This window comes from Doryrhamphus excisus, linkage group LG14 (genome assembly GCF_037039965.1).
Source record: "Doryrhamphus excisus strain RoL-2023G ecotype Guam linkage group LG14, RoL_Dexc_Guam_v1.1, whole genome shotgun sequence".
Taxonomy (NCBI): domain Eukaryota; kingdom Metazoa; phylum Chordata; class Actinopteri; order Syngnathiformes; family Syngnathidae; genus Doryrhamphus; species Doryrhamphus excisus.
The window spans coordinates 14753679-14776754 of record NC_136370.1 but is presented as its reverse complement, the minus strand read 5'-3'; the positions used below and the strand labels follow the sequence as shown (position 1 = coordinate 14776754).

At 41.7% G+C, this 23076-nt stretch overlaps 1 protein-coding gene across 5 annotated transcripts in view; it reads left to right on the top strand.

Moving 5' to 3' along the window:
* Positions 1-23076, top strand: part of arid1b (AT-rich interactive domain 1B) — a 216746-nt gene that overhangs the window by 84990 nt on the left and 108680 nt on the right. For 4 of the 5 annotated variants that reach the window (XM_078796185.1, XM_058089853.2, XM_058089846.2 and 1 more), the window contains 2 exons: positions 4036-4185; positions 18642-18746. In XM_078796185.1, coding sequence (XP_078652311.1) covers positions 4036-4185; positions 18642-18746 — 255 coding nt within the window. The remainder of the gene's footprint in view (positions 1-4035; positions 4186-18641; positions 18747-23076) is intronic. The other variant, XM_058089848.2, reaches the window with a different exon arrangement.

Sequence of the window (23076 nt, the reverse complement as noted above, 5' to 3'; positions counted from 1 at the left end):
GAAGTTTCCGCATTTGGAAGTGAGCCCTGAAAGGAGTTTGGGATGGCTCCAAACGCTCGGTTTCAGAGGGCGTGGTCAAACTGGAGGTTTGTGATGTCACACATTAGCTTCTGTGTGAGCAATGGCTCCCAGAAAATGTTTCTTCAGGTGTTAGGGAAAGGTACATTTGTTTACAATCGCTAACGACACAAACATCAGGCCGACAAACTGTTGGTCGAGCAAACAGTAAGTTACAATTAATCAGTGTCCTAACTGTGTTTATTTTGTGTAAGCAATGGAACAACAGCGTCTGTGTAGCAATATAGAGTGTGTATGTAATCTTGTTCAGAACTATTCCACACTATTCCTCTGTCTTTGTTCTGGTTGCGCTGCGATTGGACGAGCCCATCTCAGTTGGATGACCCCAACTGTCACTCAAAAGCACTAACCTATAGTCCCGGTCACCAGCTCGCCATATCACCATTCTGAAAATAGCTTCCTCACTGCTCATTGGTCCAACTGAATTACAAGCTGTGCTCTGTGTCGACCTTAAAATGGGTAATTTGAGGAACACTAACACACGCAAGCACGCACACACACACACATATATACACACAAACGCATTCGCTCACACATTGTCTCTGTTTTCATTCTTTTCTTGTTGACAGTTTTACGATTGGGTTCTTTTCAGCGTTTATGACTGCATTTGTGTCCTTGGCTTTTATTTTTTTCATCACACTGTTTCTGCAGTTTATGGTGAATTATTTGCTTTGCAGGACGCCTATTATGTGTCATTTCACACCTAACATCTGCTCTCATTTCATTATATTTGACACCATGTATATGCGACGACACTGTAAATAAACCACACTGTTGTTTGATCTGCTATTGTATTTGAGTGGAGGGAATGGCAGAAAATGTTCTTATTTTCTGCTGCCAGACGTTATTTTTATTGGTAGAATCAGCAGCACTGTCGGTGCTGAGGTTGGACGTCGGCACGATACCATTCATATGCACATGCACGTGGGCAACGTAGCCGCATCATATAATGACTGTACTGCAATTACCAATGGAGGTTCTTAATGATATCCAATACAATACATAACACAGTGGAACCCCGGTTAGCTTGTGTTTTGGTTAACCGTGAGGATTAGCGAGAGAAAATGAATGAATGAATGGAACGCCACATTTTTGTGTACATTCTGTACATGTTTGTGTACATTTCCTAGTTAAAATACTGCACGAGTCCACCAACTGTGTTCTTTTCTAGCCTATAAATGTTATTAGAATGTTGCAGTGCAACAAGCTGTTAAATGTAGTACAAGCTTAATGGGACCAATCACGGCGGAGTGGGCGTGCCGTGGGTGGAATAAATGAACACAGACCATTTTGGAAATCCAAGAAAATCCAGCTGAAATAAGTGCTGATTGTGCAAGGTCCAGAAAGCTTTCTTTGAGGGTTAGCTGGTCCACAGGAGTCCACAGCTCAACACAAAGGCATAAAAATGTGCATAATAGGTCCCCTTTAATATGTTCTTTTTTTCCCACAAAACGTCCTTGTTAACTGGCTAATACATGGAAACAACACTAGCAACTAACAACAACAAAGTTGTCGGGGCGGTGTGAAGGACGTTAATAAAGGCGTTAATAAAATTGGAGAAAGTTAATAAAATTTTGGCAGTATACTAAGATATGGAGGGACTCAATGACTGGGTTCCCTTGGGACCCAAAATGACTAAATACGGCCCTGGTCACTAGGAAGAGTTGTTCTAATTGCCGTGTTATGGACTGATCATTATGTGATAATAGTCATCAGGTTTTGATGTTATGGTTATGTTATGGTTATGTCTCATAATCATGCAGCGCTGATTGTGTAAACACTAGATTTACACAATGCGAGCATTACACATACAATGGAACAACGGAAAAGCAGAGAGAACGCCAGAGAGTGTGCATGAATTGATATTGTGGATATTTTGAGGTACAAACCCAATTTTTGCTTCTTGGCTGATATCTGTCATGTCTTCTGTCATACTTGAAGTGTCAACATGTGGCTGTCTGTCGCCCTGTCATTTATATTTATCTGTGTGAGAGGGAAAACCCATGTGCAGACAGCAAGCCCAGAACGGGGGAAGTCATACAATTCTTATTTTTCAATTTGATTAACATCTATTGGACACCTAATGCCTGCTTGTATTACTTTTATTTGCACAGAAGACATAGTTGGGATGCTTTTCTGTTTTCTATTCCTGTATTTACTCAGTGCAATTTGAAAGCATGAAAAACAAAAAATGTTAAGTCATTTATAAAATATAATAAATGTACTGTATACATAATGTATTACATACAATAGTCAATCACAACAACAATATGGAAAAAACAAGGAAAACACTGAATTTCTTGTGCATTACCACATGAGTATGTGGCCTCATATGTCCATCTGTGCGTGCGAGTGTGTGTGTGTGTGTGTGTGTGTGTCCTGGTTGGCAGTAATGAATCTAGTGAAGCTGTTGGCACGAGCAAGGCCACGCTATTAACCTCTCTGCCAGCGAGACTGATCTCACCCTGTCTGTCTGTCTCGTCGGCCTAATGACACACTCACACACACACACACACACACACACACACACACACACACACAAGACACTAACCTGTCCTTTCTAATCAAATTCCATTTGAAGTGAAAAGCATTCTATATTGCCTAATCAGCTCTATTCAAAGCATCATTGTGACGGCGTCCATGGATGATTTCTTTTCTCCACCTCCACAAAGGAGGTTACTCTTCAGAACTATTGCACATGTATTCATCTCCATTTGCCCTGTGGAGTCACATCATATTTTACACTTGCCATTTGTTGAAAGTATATGCTTTTATGAGTGGGTTTCCTTGCTAATAATATTCACACTATACCAATTGTGCATCATGTGGTGCGTTTGATCTTGCAAGACCTTAGTAGTTGCTACATCACGCTTGTAAATCGAGATATAAATCACTTGGAGTTTTCCCGTTTCTGAAGAAGATTCACAGATTTCCATAAAGGTGGGCGTAAACTTTGAGCTTTGCACACACTTGAAATGACTATGCCTATCCTTATATCCTTATAGATGAGCTTTTAGCTCAGCTGTTTGTCGGCCAAAGAATAGCAAAGTAACACAAGGGCGGAAATATGACATGAAAAGTGCTGTCCTATTGCTTTAATGGCAGTTGTAAATGATGTTTAGTAATCTGCACAGCGCTTGCCTTTTGTGTGTGTGCTTGTACAGTATGTATGTGCGTGTGTGTGTGTGTGTGTGTGTGAAAGACAACCCACACTGCCACAGAAATCCTTAGAGGAGTGGAGAGCACCTGGCTCTGTCTGTAGTCATAACAAATGACAAGCAAGGATTAAGACTACATCTGTATGTGTGCCAGCTTGTTACACAAAGTCCCTGGTCTCATATTCTCTCTCATAACCAGTGTGTAATGTAGCAGCGACGCTTGGCAAGCGACTTTCTAACTGTGCTGTTCTGGAAGGCCCCGGCTCATCCATGTGTCCCTCATTAGGGTTACGTCCTGGGACAGGCACGCTGCACTATCCGATACACCTCATCCCATCTGTGATCCGACCGAGATGGAGATAATTTGAAGAGGACGACACATTTGGCGAGCCAGAGGACATAGCGGTAGAGTTCTTTGCAGTGCGAGTTCATTAGGCACAGGACTGCTGGGAGTCCGTCGTCAGCCTGGCCTGAGCTAAATTAAGATCCTTTAGCCGAGGGACATTCGAGTGAATTGGAAAATGGAGACAAGCTCATTTCTGCTACCCCATTTGGAATGTTTGTGTGTATATATTATTCCTCAATCACGTTCAAGTTGGGGTTGAACTTGCAGCTCAATCACTCCCTGATGTGATTGACTGCTACACAATTTCACAATACAGCCACCCGCTGTGCTTTCCGGCTAATTTGTACCTGACAGCATGTCTGCACTGCTTTCATTTTAAACTGAATTTCATACTCTTGCCTCAGCCTTAACCCTAAGAGTGCCCCCCCAACCATTCTGCCATTGCTTCGGCAGGTGGCGCCCTATGGTCAGCAGGGGATGGGTGGCTACAGTCAGCAGCAGCAGACGGGCCAGCAGGGAACTCTGCCCTATTTCAGTCCCCCCCAGCAGACCCCTCCAGGCCCCAACCAGAGCCCTTACCTGCAGTCACGACCACCTCCTCAGGTAACAACACAGCAGCATAAATAATGTTTATTTCTGATGACACGATAACATACACCACATTAGTAGCACTTCTCGGAGTGATGTAGTATAAAGTCATCTCTTATTTATTCTGGTTTATTGGTTGGCAGACCCAACTGTGATAAGTGAATTTACGTGAAGTTGGATTCCTTATTCATATTCATACTATTAATATTTTCTTATTCACAGCATAGAAAACCTGCATACAGCCTTCTAAATATGTATTATTAACATGGTTAGAGCCCTCTACACATGAACTAACACCCCTATAGTCACATTTTCCACTCATATTACCCAATATAGTCGACATAATTTGAGTAAATAAGCCATTTAAGATATAAATAAGACTCTTGTGTGTGTTGCCATAAACGTGTTCCCCAGGGGAGCTGAGCTTGACTTAGGTTGCAGCTGCAACAATAGCCAGTGTTTTTGTTAGGGATTGTGTGATAATTGAAACCTACAATTAAAGTCTGTTTGTGTTTGTGTGTCAATAGCTTTACTGACACCTAGTGACCAGTGTAGAATACATATCATCCACAGCGTCTTTGAATGTGTCTTTGGAATGCCTTATAATTGTATTTTAGTTCATTTAGCCTTTTTTTATAATTGGAAATGCAACAAAACAGCATGATTTATTGATGAATATATTTTGGATTAAAGTTAAATGCACTAAGTGGTTATGTCTGCACATCACGCAAAGAGGGCAGGCTTGAGAGTGGAAGCTCCTAAACAGACTTGCACCTCCAATGTCAAGAGTGACAAAGGAAATGTCACGTGCACATGAACTTTGTCCAGCTCAAGTTCAGTCTGATGCACCACAGAAGGTTGTTTCTCAGAAGTTGGGTTCAAGTTCAAGTTGTTTTGGATTTGAGCAAAGACTGCCCATGTGTTTTCCATCCACAGTGCAGCCAGTGGGATCTCTTGGCCTTTGTGGAATGACTGTGGCCTGGATAAAACCGAATAAAATGGTGCAGGAGAAACAACACAGCGAAACGGGAGGGTTTTAAAACAGAAGTGGACAGGAAAGAATAGCTCAGACAGAAGATAGAAAAGTGCTTCTGAGCTCTTGTTAAAGATTAATATCTCAGATGATGTATAAATTAATTTAAAATCCAAGTCTAATCTAAACACACGTCACATGCTAGACAACAGTAGATTGATAATAGAAGCTGTAGGCAGTGTTCCCCATACGTTCATTCATCCAATCAGCAGTCGAGCCAAGCGGCAGTCAAACAGGAAGACTATGAACTAAATGCTAAAGTGTAAAAATAAGTCTTAATTAGGGTCTTGAACATTTGTACTGAGATAGCAGCTCGCGTTGTGAAGCCTGAAAAAGCTGCAATAGCTGACTTTGTGGTGCATTATAGCATATCTGCTCATCAATATAATTCATTCATTTTCTACCGCTTATCCTCACGAGGGTCGTGGGATGTGCTGGAGCCGTACACCCTGGACTGGTCGCCAGCCAATCCCAGGGCACATACAGACAAACAACCATTCACACTCACATTCATACCTATGGACAATTTGGAGTCGCCAATTAACCTAGCATGTTTTTGGAATGTGGGAGGAAACCGGAGTACCCGGAGAAAACCCACGCATGCACGGGAAGAACATGCAAACTCCACACAGAGATGGCCGAGGGTTGAATTGAACTCCAAAATCTTAGCTATGAGGTCTGTGCGCTAACCACTCGACCGCCGTGCAGCCCTCATCAATATAATGTATTATTAAATGTTCAATGACTTGCACATTATTTTTTTAAATCAGCATACAGTTATGCAAATTAGAAGAGGTCACCCACTTGCCACAGATATATTAAAGTCCTGCAGGAAACACAAACACTCCAAGCAGTAATCTCACTAGTTTTATCATCTGTACAACTATACTGTGATTTACAGGCAGCTATTATGAAAACACGATTATTTTCATTCTTGGAGAACATTTATGCCAGCCCACCTCGTGTCTCACTGCGAAGAAAAAAACAATAGCACACCCTTGTGTTTTCTCACTTGGAATGCTCTCACATATAGAGACTGTGCAGCCAAGTGAACAAACATTACTCACTCTCAACTCAGAGATCCATGGCCAGGTTGACATTTTGTGATTGCAACAATGTGTTTTCATCATCGCAGATGATGTGGCAGCAATTGACCCGTGCTGACATTTATACACCAGGTAATTCCACTCGACCATTCTGATTGGCCATTAGCTGCGTTTCACCTGTGCTGATAGGTCCTCTATTGGTTGCCATACCAACCAGCGCGGTGTTCAGGGAGCTGGGTTTTCTTCTATTTGTCATTGTAATGCATGCTAATAATGTTTGAAGTAAAAATGTTGCAGTCACGTCACGTGCTTGTTCATTGCTGCATTATTGTTATCAAGAAGGCCTTTCTGTAGGAGAATAAAGCAGCAGGAAGTAAATATTCATCAGCTACAACATTAGGTACACCTGCACATCATCTATCCAATACAGGCACCGTATCAAAAGCCATTACATAAAAAAAAAATTTGTAGCTTAGTTTTGATTTTCAACTTTAATTTATAATATGTTATTTTACTGTGCTTTGTCACTAATGTGTTGTTTTGTCAGATATGCGAGAGGGGAAGGATAGTGATAATGATAGTTTCAACCAAATCATTAGAATTTGCAGGTGTACCTAATGTTATGTTCATTCCCCCATCACCCTAAAATATGTTTTATACCCACACTGCAGTTTCACATCCTTTTCACAGTAACAGAATCGGGTCTTGTTGCCATTTTGGAAAATGCAGGTCATGCTGTGTTTTAGAATTCCAAGTAATATTTGAAAATATTGATCAGTACCAAAACATGACATTTCTCCACAGACTTCCCATTGATTTGAGCGAAAGAGAGTAATTCAAAGAGGAAAACAATACAAGAAAAATACCACGTCTTCAATTTTGAATCCAAGAGTAAACATGCCTAGAAATTGAGCCTACACAGTACATACATACTATATAGTACAGCAGGCCAGGATTACAGAGAGAGAATTTGGTGAGATTTCAGATCAGAACTGTTCTTTTTTCTGTTTTGTGTCAGTTTATGTGTGCGTGTGTCTGTCAGCGTACTAATCGAGTGAATGTGCTGTAGCATTTCTGAGCTGAGAAAAGGTCAAACCGTGACCTTTATTTGTGATTCGGGGCAAAAATGAGGCATGATGTGAGTTCCAGAAAACACACACACACACATATATATAGTAGTATTTGCGAACCCACCACAGATGAGGATGTCATTGTGGTTTTGACCCAACATTACTTGGAGAAATCCAAGCTGCAAACTTCTTTATTTGGTACTACACACAGCTTTGTGTGCAGCACCCCACAGCCCACTTCACTCCCATTAACCCTAGCCAGAGGACATCTTCACGCTGATGGAACCATTCCAACTGCCTTTGACAAAAAAATTAGCTCTGCAACCAAGCACTATTAGCTACTTTAGTAACAAATCGATGTGAAAGCAGCACCTTTCTTTGAGGCTATTTTACTGTCGTGACCTCATCTGATTGCAAGGAGCGGAGGAGGTTAGAAAGGTTAGAACAAATATTTCTCAGACATCCAGGCTGATGGGACTAATACAAAAATACTACACCAGGATACACGCAGGTTGCGGAAAGAAAAATAACAACACAATTGGATGCTGGGTAGTGTTCCTTGTGTACTAGTAGTTTTGAATGTAGCAATATTTTTTGTACTGCCTTCTAAAAGTGGAAATTAAAATGTAATTTCAAGAATTTTCAGATATATTGATATTGTTTGGGGGCGGCACGGCGGTCTAGTGGTTAGCGCGCAGACCTCACAGCTAGGAGACCAGGGTTCAATTCCACCCTCGGCCATCTCTGTGTGGAGTTTGCATGTTCTCCCCGTGCATGCGTGGGTTTTCTCCGGGTACTCCGGTTTCCTCCCACATTCCAAAAACATGCTAGGTTAATTGGCGACTCCAAATTGTCCATAGGTATGAATGTGAGTGTGAATGGTTGTTTGTCTATATGTGCCCTGTGATTGGCTGGCGACCAGTCCAGGGTGTACCCCGCCTCTCGCCCAGCTAGGATAGGCTCCAGCACCCCCCGCGACCCTCGTGAGGAAAAGCGGTAGAAAATGAATGAATGAATGATATTGTTTGCTTTATTATAGCGTGACAGACTTGAGAGGTTGGCTGGCTGCCATGTTTAAAACTCAGAACATGTTACTGGAGCACACCAGATTCAATCCTGCACCAAGAAAGCTTGTCTTAAATTTATGTTTGGAGAGTAATTACATGTAACAGAATACAGGACAGCTATTTTATGGCACTATATAAACTGTAAATATGCCTCCAAGTGGTATATAGTTTGGACTTCTGGTCTTTTGAAGAAGGCAAGTCATTCTTCATGAGCGCTAGTCATGAGTAAAAGCCTTTTATCCATGTCTGAAAAGGATCCTACTGGTCCTTTCCTCTCTTGGTCTTGTTGATTTCCTGTTGCTGTCGCGATTGTTGCCTCTTGGGAGCGGTTCTCAATTGATTGGAGGAGACAGGCGCTCTTCATGAAGACCAAAAGAACTGATTTAGAGGTTTATCATTGCCCCACAATCGTGTTGCAAAATAAAAAAAATGGCACTGTCAGCAAAATTCAATTAGAGTAGCCTATAATACTTTCAGCGACACTGGTCGATCTTCAATTTGACTTACAAATGACTTTGCTTATAGGAAATAATGGAACGTGACATATGTTTATTTTAGGTAACATACATGTGCAAAAAAATATTACCATTAGCATTATTCAGTTCTTTGGATGTTATTGTGGGGCCTTCTGTGACCTCTTGGATGAGTTGTCGCTGGGGTAATTTTGTTTGGCAAGCTAATCTTGTGCCTCTCACTGTGGTTTGCTGGAGTCCTAAAGCTTTATAAATGGCTTCATAACCTTCTCCAGTATGTAGGTGAGACATCAGAAATCCTGATGGGCTGTTGTAGTAAAGTGTGAACAATTTTGGGCGCATGATCCAAGATGGTTGAGTAAACAAGAAGTTTGTTACGTGCGCCATATTGCACACAAAACAATCAGTAAACCAATGCAAACTTTTAGCCGCTGTACTGCTGTATTAAAAAAAAACCAAAAACAAATCTCTCTACAATGTCAATTACGGAGATGTTATGGAAAATTTGATTGCAGATATAAATCTGCCCTACACCCTTCGATTCCCTTTTCTATCGTATAAATATTGCACTGGGCGCACTGGTGGGCGCACTCCCGAGTCGTTTCCCTTTCACAACCAGTCTACCATTTTGCTTTTCCTTCCTCCCCACCCACCACCTCCCTTGCTTTTAATCACACCAGGTTAATTAAAAGGCCGTTGAGCTTTTCTGCAGCCTGGCCCCTAGGTTTACAAGCCCCTTGCTGTGGTCTGCTGCCTCCTGTAGCAATCCCCCGTCCATCCACACAAACACACTCACACTCACACGGAAATTGGAACTCACCTTGGCCACGGGAGGCGGGATGGGGAGTTTGAAGAAACAAGACAGAGGAAATGAAAGTCAGCAAAGAGAGTGTGTGAGTGAAACGAGGGTGGTGGGAGCACAGCATGTGGGAGGGGGGCCTAAAGTTCAGTGTCATTAATTGGTCACCATTGGAATATTAAGTGCACAACTCTGTTAATTAGCGTGATAATAAAAGTGCTGCTGGCTGGAAGGGTATGGAAGGATGCAGGGAGGACGGGTGACGGGGAATGGAGGCCAAATGGCAACCGAGGAGGAGAGGAGGAGTGAGGCTGGGTGTTGGGTGATAAGGAGGAGAGAGAGATGTCCGTGGGTAAAGGTCTGGCAGTGGTAATTTGCGGAGAGCCGCGTTAATTGTCATAACCTTTTAAATGGCAGAGTTTATCTGAGCCCTCTAAATGTCCCCACGTATCTCCACGGCAACCCAAGGCCTGCTGCACTCAGATTGGTTGCCTCTGACGAGCACTTAAGCTTGATGAATTTTACACATATGCATTTATGAGTGTATAGGCTCACGGCATATAAAAACATACATTTACTGGGGACACCTGAACAATATAATGACTTCCACCGTAGCGAAAGCTGTATCAGAGACTTCAGTATCACAGTGTCTGTGTCAGTACTGTTTGCTTATACTGATACCACTACCTCTTAAATAATGTAGGCTCCATCTGTTTCAAGGTTTATTAAAACATATAGCAAGGAACAATGTAAAACATCAACAACTATTTTTTATATCCTACAGTAGTTTATGACCGTCTCTACCATGAAAAGCTTTGGTGGGCCGCATTTCCCAAGCTCATTCATTCATTCATTCATTCATTCATTCATTCATTTTCTACCGCTTTTCCTCATGAGGGCCGCGGGGGTGCTGGAGCCTATCCCAGCTGTCTTCGGGCGAGAGGCGGGGTACACCCTGGACTGGTGGCCAGCCAATCACAGGGCACATATAGACAAACAACCATTCACACTCACATTCATACCTATGGACAATTTGGAGTCGCCAATTAACCTAGCATGTTTTTGGAGTGTGGGAGGAAACCGGAGTACCCGGAAGAAACCCACGCATGCACCGAGGGTGGAATTGAACTCGGGTCTCCTAGCTGTGAGGTCTGCGCACTAACCACTCGACCGCCGTGCCGCCCCCATTTCCCAAGCTGATAAATAAAATAAACAGACCCATTTCATGCATATGTTATATGGGCCAGCACTCTTGATTTTGAAGGCCCTGGACGTATTACATTGACATGACGACACGTACAAGCTGAATCTGATTGGGGAAAAAAAAACACACACTGAATGTACTGTTTGCGTACTGGAAGCAATGCAGCTAAGGGACGTGCCATGAAATTAAGATAACAGACTAATTAATACACTTTTATGGAACAAATACTCGCATTAAGAAAATTAAGAAAAAATCAAAGATGAGGTCACTAGTGTTCATTATTAATGGTGATGGAAGAGATGTATGCATTTAACAAAATTGCTGATTGGCTTTGGTTGGCACTGATTAGAAGTGCACCGTGTGTGTGTGTGTGTGTATAGTTATTTACTTCTATTTCTAAAGAGAAAACTTTTTCTTGGTTGAGTGTTGTGTTTGATTAATTTCTGACTTCAGAGGATCCCTTTAAGGTGATATAATAAACTGCCCACAGAATAACGCAAGTACAGTTTCCACATCCCTAAATGCCCACAAGTGTATAAACCACATAGAAGTGTGTGTGTGTGTGTGTGTGTGTGTCGCACACATTGTTTTATAATGCAGTCTGATTTTTACCTTCACTCTGACTGGCATTTGCTAATTGCTCGACCGGAATCCACCACTTTTTCTTTTTTTTTTTTTTTTCTCCCTTCATTTTCCTTTTTTGATTTGTGTTTGTTTTTGTGTAGCCGTGCTGCAATTCAAATGCAAATGACCAAGAATAGGAGAGATGTTTCTGGATTGGTTAGGACAATCATAATGGGTTTTGAACAAAGCAAGGCCGGTAGTTAGTGGCCCAGCACCCTGGGGGCCTCATTTAGCTGCCATTTGTTAGAAAATGCCGCTACATTTGTTCCTGAATACACACTTCACAGGCAGGAGAAGAAAACACACACAATAAAAAAAAGAATGTCAAAGTCGAGCTTGCCAACGTTTTGCCATTGTTCTTCCATGATGGGGAGCAAAAGCCACGTGGGTGTGTTCCAGTTGGGGTGGATGTCTGCTTTAATTGCGAGCCAAACAACTGAAGTTTGCAGACAGATGGGGCTAGTGGTGACAGCGACCATGGACAGATGCGTAAAGTAAAGATTTCACAAAGCCTTGCTCTTATTTGATGAACTTCAATGAGAATTAAAGAATGTAGTTCGTTACAAGTTATTGAGTAACTCACAATCTGATATTATCACGATGATACTGATTATGAGATATGTCACTTAATAGATAGCAAATTAACACTGCATGTTTTTGGAAAATGATGCTAGTATTCAGATGATGCATTGATTATTTTTACTCCAAACTCAATGTCATTGAAATAGAAAGTCGGCTTAAAACATTGTCAGATAATAAAACAAAAGTAACAATAAGAGGCTCTTGTTACTATTAGTAACATTAAATACTTGGTGTTGACAGTAGTAGACTGTAGTAACGTATTTGATAAATAAAGCTTGTGCATTGATACTGATACAAAGAGACAACAATACTTTTCATCCCAATATGTTGTCAGCTATACATGTGGCATTATCCCAATGGGGAGGACCTACACGCATGTTAAGTATGCATGCATACCTTTGGCGGTGTGTATTTGGTTGTGTTGGCTTATATAGGTAAGTAAATGCTTGCTTATTTGTATGTCATATGGCTTCTTGTATAGACTCTTTGTGTTAAAGGTCAGGCAAATTGCTGCGATAGAATCCAATTTTAAGGACATGCACACATAGCACTGGAAAAGACCTTGCTTCAAATGGACCCATTAAGATACACACGCACAGATACACACAAGCGTCAGCGCAGCTCTAATGGTCACCTTTTCCGTGATGATAATAATAGGCTCCAGCCTGGGATGAATGCCCATCATTTGCATGAGGTCCAACACTGCATTTTTTAAAAAGCAGTCACAGCAGATGAAAGTAGCAGTGCCCTGTGATATATTCCCAGCATATGTGAAATAATCAGCATGTAAATACAGTGTGTTATGTAAAACAGGAAAACACTGAACAAAACATGAAAGACAAACCAAACCTTGATGTCTGTGATATTTTTCGCAAGGCGATGTGGCTCCATCCCAAAGCTTCCATGTCATTGTTCATCCAGCGCTATTAGCATGGGCATGTGTGTGCTTCAGGAAAGTCAGTATTATACTCTGTTTGTATATGTGTGCACATGTGCACGCTCCTCAGGGCCGCATCTGCACGCCATGAGCGACTCGTAGTCCTTGGTGTCTCGGACGTAGTGTATCAGCAGATTGATTGACTTACACGTTCAAGTGTGTGCTTTTGTTCATTCCTAGTGTGTGTGTGTGTGTGTGTGTGTGTGTGTGTGTCAGCGGGGGGACTGTCTCACAAAGACACACAATTAAGCTTAATTTTTAATGAATATTAATGGCATTAGTGTCAGATTTTGTGAGATGTGCATCTTCCAAGGTGCTGTGGAATAACTAATTCATTTGATAGTCATGAGGGTTGAAGGGGCGGGGGTGGAGGGTCTATTGATGAAGAGGAGCAGGGTAGCACAAGAGATGGAGAGGTGGGATAGAAAGCCACACAAGGTGAGGAGAGAGACAGGAAGTGGATGGGAGACTGGATGTGTATTGTGTAATTTGTGAAAATAAAAAAAAAATGATAATATTGGAATGCACAGTCATCGTATTATTCATTGAGAGGTCGGGGAAATGCTGGAAAATATGATCTGCACCAAAACTGGGTGCAGTAACTCCAATTTAGTAATGGTTCTGTCGTGTTTGTATAAACTTACAAATAGACTGTCGCCATTATTAAACATAGACTTTGTCTAATTTGCATAGTTGGCCATGTCGTAAAACTGCAGCGTGAGTGGAGGTTTTTAACTCTGACTCTGTTTGTGCATGAACGGGTAAAACTGAGCATATCCGTTTGTGTCATTATACGTGTGCAACATTATGTAATGTTTTTTTAAAACTTGATTTAACAAGAGAAAGTGAAGTTATTGACTTACTGGTGTTGGTTTCATTTCATGCAGAGGCGTGTGCTTGGGCCTTATGGCATTAAAACACTCATGATGTTTCCTGGGTGTGCGCGTCATAAAGCACGCATCCTTGTACGTCTAATATCTCACTCTATTGATGAACAGACGCGTTATCATGCGCAACCAAGTCAGTTGATGCCATCTACTGTACGGAGCTGTAATCACAAGCTACGCAGACGGTCCCATTACGTGTCTGTGAGTGAGGGGTAAATAAAATAGAGGATAGCGCCAAATGCATTTCATACTATCAAGCTTGAAAGCCTACTTTGTTGGATATATGTGATCAAGGTCTTGCAGCCAGGTAGTCGTAAACATAGCATGTTTCCAAGCACGCATGGTAAATTTACAAAGATAAAACTGTTCAGTGTGTCAAAATCCAAATTATTTCCTCACTTTTTGTAGAAAAAGAGATGAAGACTGACTCAAACAAATTGAGCTTAACATCATGGCTGTAAACTTGCCCCCGGCTGCTTCCTGTTTTGTAGATTGGTGGCTTGCTGTCATGCCTGGGTCATGGCGTATTTTATCCGACTTATATTGCTCAAGACAGGCAATCAAGCAGCTACAAAAGGAGGCAACATTTCACCTCATCCCATGCTTGAATGTCGAGTTCAAATGTGTGCGGTGCATCCCGTCAAAAAGGCCAAATGCAGTTCTTAAATGATGTGAGACATGAAAAATGTCAACTGGAGGAAAAAAAAAGAAGCCGTCTCTGTGTGATGGTTGGATCGCTTCTTCAGGCAGTGATCCCTTTTAAATGACATCTCTGTTGAATATCATTCAGTTCCGTGGGACCATTTTTTTTTTTTAAATATGACTTTCGACCCTGCCGTTGAGGAAATGAAATTTTTGTTTCTGAGGTTAACAAAATTTATACATCATTTGAATCCAACGTTTGAATCCAACTGATTGTACTACGGCTCATACTCCAAACAAGTGTCAGCGAGATTTCCGAATGTCTCACTCGCCGTCTTCCTGTAGCCGGGATTAACGCCGTGCTGCAATATTGATTTACGTCTGCATAAAGCCTCTCCGGCTCTATATATTACAGCACGTTCAGCAGTCATCTATTCAATCAAATCTAATATTACACTGGCTCTCCACACAGCTGTCTAATAGCATTTAACTCACAGTTTGATTCCCCTGCACTCCCTCATGTACTTCAAACGCTTGCTTTTCAATATCCTTCATTCGTTTCCACTATGCCAAGATGAAGTCTTTTGAAAAGCGCGGAGGATGAATGAGCGCGTCTCTGTGCATGCATGCGCAAATGTGTGTATGGAGACAGGATTAGCTGTGGCCTTAGGCTTAAGGTATGGAGCGGAGTGTATTTTAGAAGCTTCTAAATTAGCCGGGAAATGGGATTTTGAGACAATGGAGTGGAGGGGGGAGGAAAAAAAAAAAAAGCTCAAATGAACGGATGCACTCGCAGCGCTTCTTCATTTGCCTCTGATGTTTTTCTAGACTGTTTTTTTTCTTTTAATCAACGCTCCTCTCTTCATCTTCTTGTTCACCTGCTCTCTGTGTCACCTTTTGTTTTCCCTCTCTCGTCCTCCATGTGCCCTCGCTCCCTCTCTCCCTCTCTCCCTCTCTCACTCTCTCGCTTTCTCTTACTCTGTCCATACAGTTGACAGCGATGATGTAAGAACGTGAGTGTAAACAGTAGTATGAGGCTAACCCCATTTTGACCCACTTAAAACAGAAATTCCCACGAGCACACACACACACACACACACACTCACACTATACAATCTCATATGTCTGAGTAAATATTGGACTTGTGTCAGCCGGCACTGGGTGTTCAACCGTCTGTTGTCTGTTCATGGCTTTTTATTTATCTATTTCTTTGTGGTTGAAGATCATTTTTCCACATTTCACAAGCATTCATTTTTTTAATGCTTTCTTATAGCCTTGATTTTTTTTCTATATGTTTTTCAAGCAGCAACCCAAGCAATTCACTTAGGGGATGGAGTTTTATTGGTCATGTCAAAGTATCCCCAGTTGCTGATGACGCTATCCTGATAAATGTGGGCTTTTTATATCCATTGATCTATTTTGTATGCTGCTTTTTCTCGCTAGGGTCGCACGGGGTGTGCTGGAGCCTATGCCAGCTAACTTTGGGTGAGAAGAGGAGTACGCCCTGAACTGGTGACCAGCCAATCGCAGTGCTTTAAATAGAATATGAATAATATGCTGCCACAGTGTCCACCTTTGTAATTCAGGGAATTACACAATGTTAGTGTACTGTGTATTAGGCCACAGTGCTAACGTGTTTAAGTTAACATAAAAAAAGTATGGCAAAGTTTTCTGGTTAGCATCAACTGGTTAACTTGTCAACCTATTGGAAATTGCAGAAGGTTGATACTCAATAGAATAGTCTGACTCACAAGATCATTTTAAAGAACACTGAACTCATCACACAATAACTTAACACTCAGAAGGTGTACATAAGAAATATATAAACAAGTTCCAATACGAGTTTAAAATGAAATACTGTATATTTTAAAGTTTTCCCATAATGCATTGCATCTGAGCAAAGCATCTCATTGGAGGACAAGCAGCATAGAAAATGGGTGGATGGATGTTGTTGCAAGTGTTATAATACATACTTTAGAAATACATATAAATGATGAATACTAGCTGGTTCATAGAGGATGACAGGTAGACATGATTTTGCAGGAGCGGATCATTCCTTTTGATGTCAGAGTGACTCAGACTTTAATAGTAAGTTCCTGATTTAGCACCTTAATTCAGAGCCTCAACAGAAAGAATTTCTTTTGTATTTGCAATCTGTAATCCTGCTAATTGTGTTTTTTCTCTTCTATTCACAATGCTATTGTGTCTAAATGATTGCTGTGAAAAAGTTTAGTAACAATAACATTTGAACAATACAGGTAGTCCTCAGGTTATGAATGAATCAGCGTGAGTCGGAACTTCAACCTAAATTATACCTAAATGAAGTCACTCACACTGTACGCAGAACACATGAAGTACCGTCAATGATTAATACTGTACAAAAACAGAAAGAATGAGTTACCAGTACTCTACCATTAGTAGAGTAATACGTAGTTGCACTAAGTACACTGAAGAAGGACAATGTCACTTTTGTTCAGTTTTGTTATGTTATTAACTTTAACCTCCATTATGTCTCCCAAACGTGAGGCGGACTCCTCTGCGCTAAGGAAAAGGAAAGTTAAGGTATTGCAAAATGCTCAGCAGAGAAGTGGAGAATCAACATTGTCTGATGGTTTGTTTCAGTTTCGGTTTCGATTCCGACTATGTCAACAACCGCCTTTGTTGATGTCAGTCACCAGATAAGCGGGTTCCGCTGTACTGCTGCAAGTTTTAAGCTAAAAATAGTGTCTTGTTATGCTTCTGGGGTTTAATTGGCTGATAATTGAAATGTGGATTTCCAGGAACTACTCTAGGGCTTTTAAGGTCATTACATTACCTTCTCTTAATAATGGATGAATGAATACATTAACTTTTGTCTCTCTGTGCATGCAGCTGTTAAGGCAGCACACAAAGTGTGTGTGTGTGTGTGTGTGTGTGGAAGAACTTTGTAGGTAAAGCGGCAACAATATTTACTTCATATCATATTTCACATGCAATCTGCTCTCAGTTCTGCACAAGAGTAATTCAGCTCTGTTGCACAAATGACTATGCTATTAATTTGTTAATAATAGATTTGTTCTCAGTTGTTGGCTGAGAAGGATAATCTCCTGCTGTAACATGATATCCACTAGCTGGCAGGAGTTTTGCCCAAATACTAAAGTCTAATTACACAAGAGATAAGAAACAAATCAACGGAAGAAAAATGATTTTAGAAGTCAGAAAGTAAATAAATATGTTGCATAGATGTGATGTTCTGCATGTTTAGTATGTTTGGCATGAATGACTTGCGTGTGTGTGTGTGTGTGTGTGTGTGTGTGTGTGTGTCACGTCTAGCCGTCAGCTATCACTAATCCTTCTACTCAGAGGTCTGTAACCACTTGCTATTATGCTACTGATGCTTAACATGATGGAGGAAAGGACCACTGGAGTGAATGAAAAGAAGAAAGAGAAGGAAGGAGGGACTGATATGAAGAATGAGAGCAAGATGAAGGAGGTGGGCAACACCCCCAACAATGGAGAGGAAATTGGTTTACACTAGATAGCCTTGTGATTACAGAGGGACAGAAATGACTTAGATTGAACAATGCGGATGACTGTGTGTCGGTTTATTTATTATAGTTAAGGTAGAAATGAATGTTGGGTGGGGGGGGGGGTGTCTGTTTCCTTGATCATTGTGTGTCCTTGCCTGGAAATTTCATGCTTGAATTCTGAAGGAGACCAGCATTCTAATTGTGATTGTTCACCAAGATTTCTACGCAGATCAAAGGACAAAATATGGATTTTGTTTCAATTGTTCAGTTTCATAATGTATTATAGTCTAAAACAATCACTGTGATATTATAGCACGACGAAGGGTGAATAATGGCAGTGACCAGTCCAGGGTGTACCCCGCCTCTCGCCCGAAGACAGCTGGGATAGGCTCCAGCACCCCCGAAACCGCTAGAAAATGAATTAATGGAATTAATTAAAGGACTGCTAAAAATGGGAGAAGTTCATTATTGTTACTTTGTCAGTAATCAGTTGATAAAGTATCCATTTTAGCAGTAGATTGGCCTTTCCCACAGTAATTGTAGTATTTATAACTTTTTATAAAGATTCACAAATTTCATCTCCCCTTTTTCTTTGAAGGAGGCACAACACGAGAGCTACAGCACCAGAGGTCCTGGTCCAGGGAACTCTGGGAAGAACAATGAGGATGGTGTCTCTTCCCAGGACCGCCCTTCCAGTCTGCCGGTGAGTGAGTGACAATACTGTGGAGCAAACAGCATTGCTAAACATGTCCAAAATAGCGATACAGACACACAACATAACAAGGAGGCACTCTCAGCCACATCACAACAAATCTTTCATGTTTTTGTTTGAACTGCGGTACACAGATTTTCAGCCTTTCCACTCGTGTTGACTTCTGAGCTTGTGTCCATCTGAATGCGTCCATTTACCTCATGGCCCACTTCTTTGTCTCATGTTTGTGTTTTGACTGCTATCCACCACGAGTGTCCAAAAAACATCAGTGGTGAAAGCATCATGCGCTCTCCCACAGGCGCAGGAAAGCATATGCACAGTCACAAGCACTTGTGCTGAAGCGCACAGTCACACATGCAAACCCACGCGCACCGCCTCTTGGCATTTGGGCTTGCTCAAACTTGTTAAGCAGACAGCCGCCAGGAGTAATTGAGGGGGAAAATAGTCAGTGGTCTATTCGTTTTGGACTGCTTTGCTTTTTAAAAAAAATTTTGGCTAAACTAATCAGTTAAGTCATTTCTCACGGCTCCTCTGCATTTTGAAGAATGGCATAAAAAGACATTTACAATTCCTTGGCTTAAGCTGCTTGATGTGTCTGGCAGGGCTTGGAGTAGAATGTGAAAAGTGGGAGATGAAGGGTAGAAACTTTAAATGAAGTCAGGATGTCGTGTGTTCATTGGTTATCTTGCAACACACATTGATGTTTGAATTTGTTGAAAGCTTTTGTTGCTTTTGAGGGACAATGCAATAAATGTTGGATGCAGATGAGGACGACTGTGTATTACAAAGCATACATGCTGCCTCTCTTTTTCTAATACGGAGTTTGTCTTTACTCATTTACTTTTCTTTCCCGAATGAGTGTGGGACTCTGGAGCAAGAGTTCCAGTTGCAGCGGATGAACCCTTGTACCCCGTTTTCCATTACTACTAGCGCATGTTGTCCATCCATGATGGATAGGTTAGCCACTTATACATTTTGTACGGTCTGGAATGATAGTGATATTGTAGCAGCATGGCATGGTGTTCGATGAAGAGGAGCAACAATGCAACAATCCATCTTTTTTCTTGGCAAGCAAATTTTGACCAGACTCGGCATGGGCGATATGGACTTTAATCCATATTACGGCTGTCAACTTAACTGTGGTAACTAATTTGTGTCCTTAATAAAACAATTTGTTTTACCGTAATAAACGCATACACATCTTGGCAAGGCTGCACGTTGGACGAGTGGTTAGCGCGCAGGCCACACACCTAGGAGACCCGGGTTTTATTCCACCCCCAGGCATCTCTGTGTGGAGTTTGCATCTCCTCCCTGTGCATGTGTGGGTTTTCTCTGGGTACTCCGGTTTCCTCCCACATTCCAAAAACATGCTAGGTTAAATTTTCCATAGGTATGAATGTGAGTGTGAATGGTTGTTTGTCTATATGTGCCCTCATTTTCTCCTGCTTATCCTCATGAGGGTCGCGGGGGGTGCTGGAGTCTATCCCAGCTGTCTTCAGGCGAGAGGCGGGGTACACCCTGGACTGGTCTCCAGCCAATCACAGGGCACATATAGACAAACAACCATTCACACTCACATTCATACCTATGGACAATTTGGAGTGGCCAATTAACCTAGCATGTTTTTGGAATGTGGGAGGAAACCGAAGTACCCGGAGAAAACCCACGCATGCACATGCAAACTCCACACCCAGATGGCAGAGGGTGGAATTGAACTCAGGTTTCCTAGCTGTGAGGCCTGTGCTCTAACCACTTGGTCGCCATGCAGCCCAGTGCAATTCCAACACCATATATTTATCTCCAGCTCCAAACAAATGCGTCTCTAATCCATTGGAACGACACTTCCTAATTGTCAGTAGGCACACGGCAAGATGCATTCATGGACACTCCGAACATCCTCTTTTAGTGGTAATGATACTTAAAATGTAGATTCTTCGGCGCCACAGATTAGTAAGGACACAGCTTGGTTGCATCAACATGCATTATTGCGATATAAATAAAATCTCTTTTGGTTTATATCGGTCATTCCTAGACTAGAATAGCTAGACTAGCTCCACCCTTTAGGTGCTGTACCACTGAGGTTGCCAAAAGCGGTACAACTTTTGATGACGGAAACAAACAAACTTAGCCAAACTCTGCTGCTTGGTGAAAACAGGCCTTTCATTTTAGGGCATAAAGGAGAGCGAAAATGAGAGCTGTACTCTTCCAGTGAGCTGTCATGGCGGTGTTGTAACTGTTGTTTTTTCTCTCTCCTCATTTTTCTTTCTCTCCCTCTCTCGCCAGCGTTTGATGTCAGATCTAAAGCTGCTGTCATCTCTTCTTCCTCTTTCTCACTGGCAGGTGGGAGGGAGAGCAGGTCGGCAAAGTGTCATGTTGTTGTTTTGGGACACGTCTGTTGTGTGATGTGGCGGGATTTTTTGAAGAGAGACTAAAAGAAACTGTGCTTTTGTGACTTACCATAAATGCACATGTCCCCTGGGTTTTTAAAGTGTTGCACATGCGCTATATCATGCCTCAAATACAATATCTGTCAGTAACCATGTTGACCTCCTTATCTACTTTTACAAAGACTGTATAGGACTGCATATCGATGCATCTAGCTAAATAATAAGGTCCAAAACACAAAGTGGTTCCAACTGGTTTTGCTGCGGGATCCACCATCACCCTTCAAATTTTCATTCATTCATTCATTTTCTACCACTTTTTCCTCACGAGGGTCGCGGGGGGTGCTGGAGCACCCGGGTGCTTCGGGCGAGAGGCGGGGTACACCCTGGACTGGTCGCCAGCCAATCACAGGCCACATATAGACAAACAACCATTCACACTCACATTCATACCTATGGACAATTTGAAGTCACCAATTAACCTAGCATGTTTTTGGAATGTGGGAGGAAACCGGAATACCCGGAGAAAACCCACGCATGCACGGGGAGAACATGCAAACTCCACACAGAGATGGCCGAGGGTGGAATTGAATCCTGGTCTCCTAGCTGTGAGCTCTGCGTGCTAACCACTAGACCGCCATGACGCCCCCTTCAAATTTTGTGTTTTTTTAAACACTAATGTTTATCGCATTTATTGAATAAATTGCATTTATTTACAGTTTAGTGTCTGCCTACAGGATGCACACCTTTAAAGGTGCCTTATATCTTGCCCTAAGATGGGTCCCAGGTAACCCACACATGCACGCAACACTTTGCTAAGCGCTAGCAGTGTCATTTTAGCCAATTGCAAACTTTAAATTTGCGGTAGTGCAAAACCAGCTCAAAACAATTTTTCATGATCATTTCAGGAACAATATATTTTTATCCACAAATACATAACATATTTGAACAAAAGGTGTCTGTAAAGGTCTTCGGTGCATGGTATATCTGGCGAGTTGAATCAAAGCATTTGCACATTGACCTGGATCAGAGGTGAAACATCTTCAAGAAAAAGCGAGTCCATTTGCTCTGACTGAACACTCAGCAAGTTTCATAATAATAGGAGGACTATTTCTTCTGTAGACCACCCCTGTGCCGGGGTCAATAGATCGAATCGGACATTATGAAACGGCTCCCAGGACTATCATACTGTACCTGGTAGTCTTCATTGGGGGCAGAATTCTGATTTACTGATGTTTACCTAGTTTTTTGGTCTGGTTGCTACCATTTATGTATACCACGGTGCCATTACGTTACATTGCTAACGCTGGCAATAAGATGCAGGGGCATAACCCATGTTTAATACATCATAATTTAACAGAAGATTAAGGAGATATAGGAAAGTACTGAATGGTGCCTGTGCTCGGCAAAGACCTCGTCTAAGTGGAGACGTCCACGTTCATGTCTTTAGGGATTTCCCATTGACATCTCCAGGCCTTTCTGACATTTCATTCAGTTCCAAAAAAAAGAGGGCAAAGTGGCTTTTGACTGCCATCATCTTTTTTGGTGATTTGTACGGTACAAATGTGGTTCTTTTTAAACCACATGTGACTTCAAATAAAAGCATGGACCCCATGGGAACATAGGGATCAAACCCCATATTACATGTGTATTTGCTATCGGATTTTTTTCAGTTTAAATTTTTGTTTACCTTTTGCCACCATATAGTGTGTTCTTTTTGTGTTAGTAAATACAATGTCTATTAATTACATGCACAAATGTGTTAATCCAAGACGTGAATTGGACAATTTTGCCCAGTATTTCATAAACGGATGTAGCTTTGCTAACTTTTTGAGTGGGACACATTGTTCAAGTGTCTGAGGATACACACAAACAACCTCTGGTAGCACCAATGATATGATATTGACACCGTCTCCCCCACACAGACAAAGCGACTT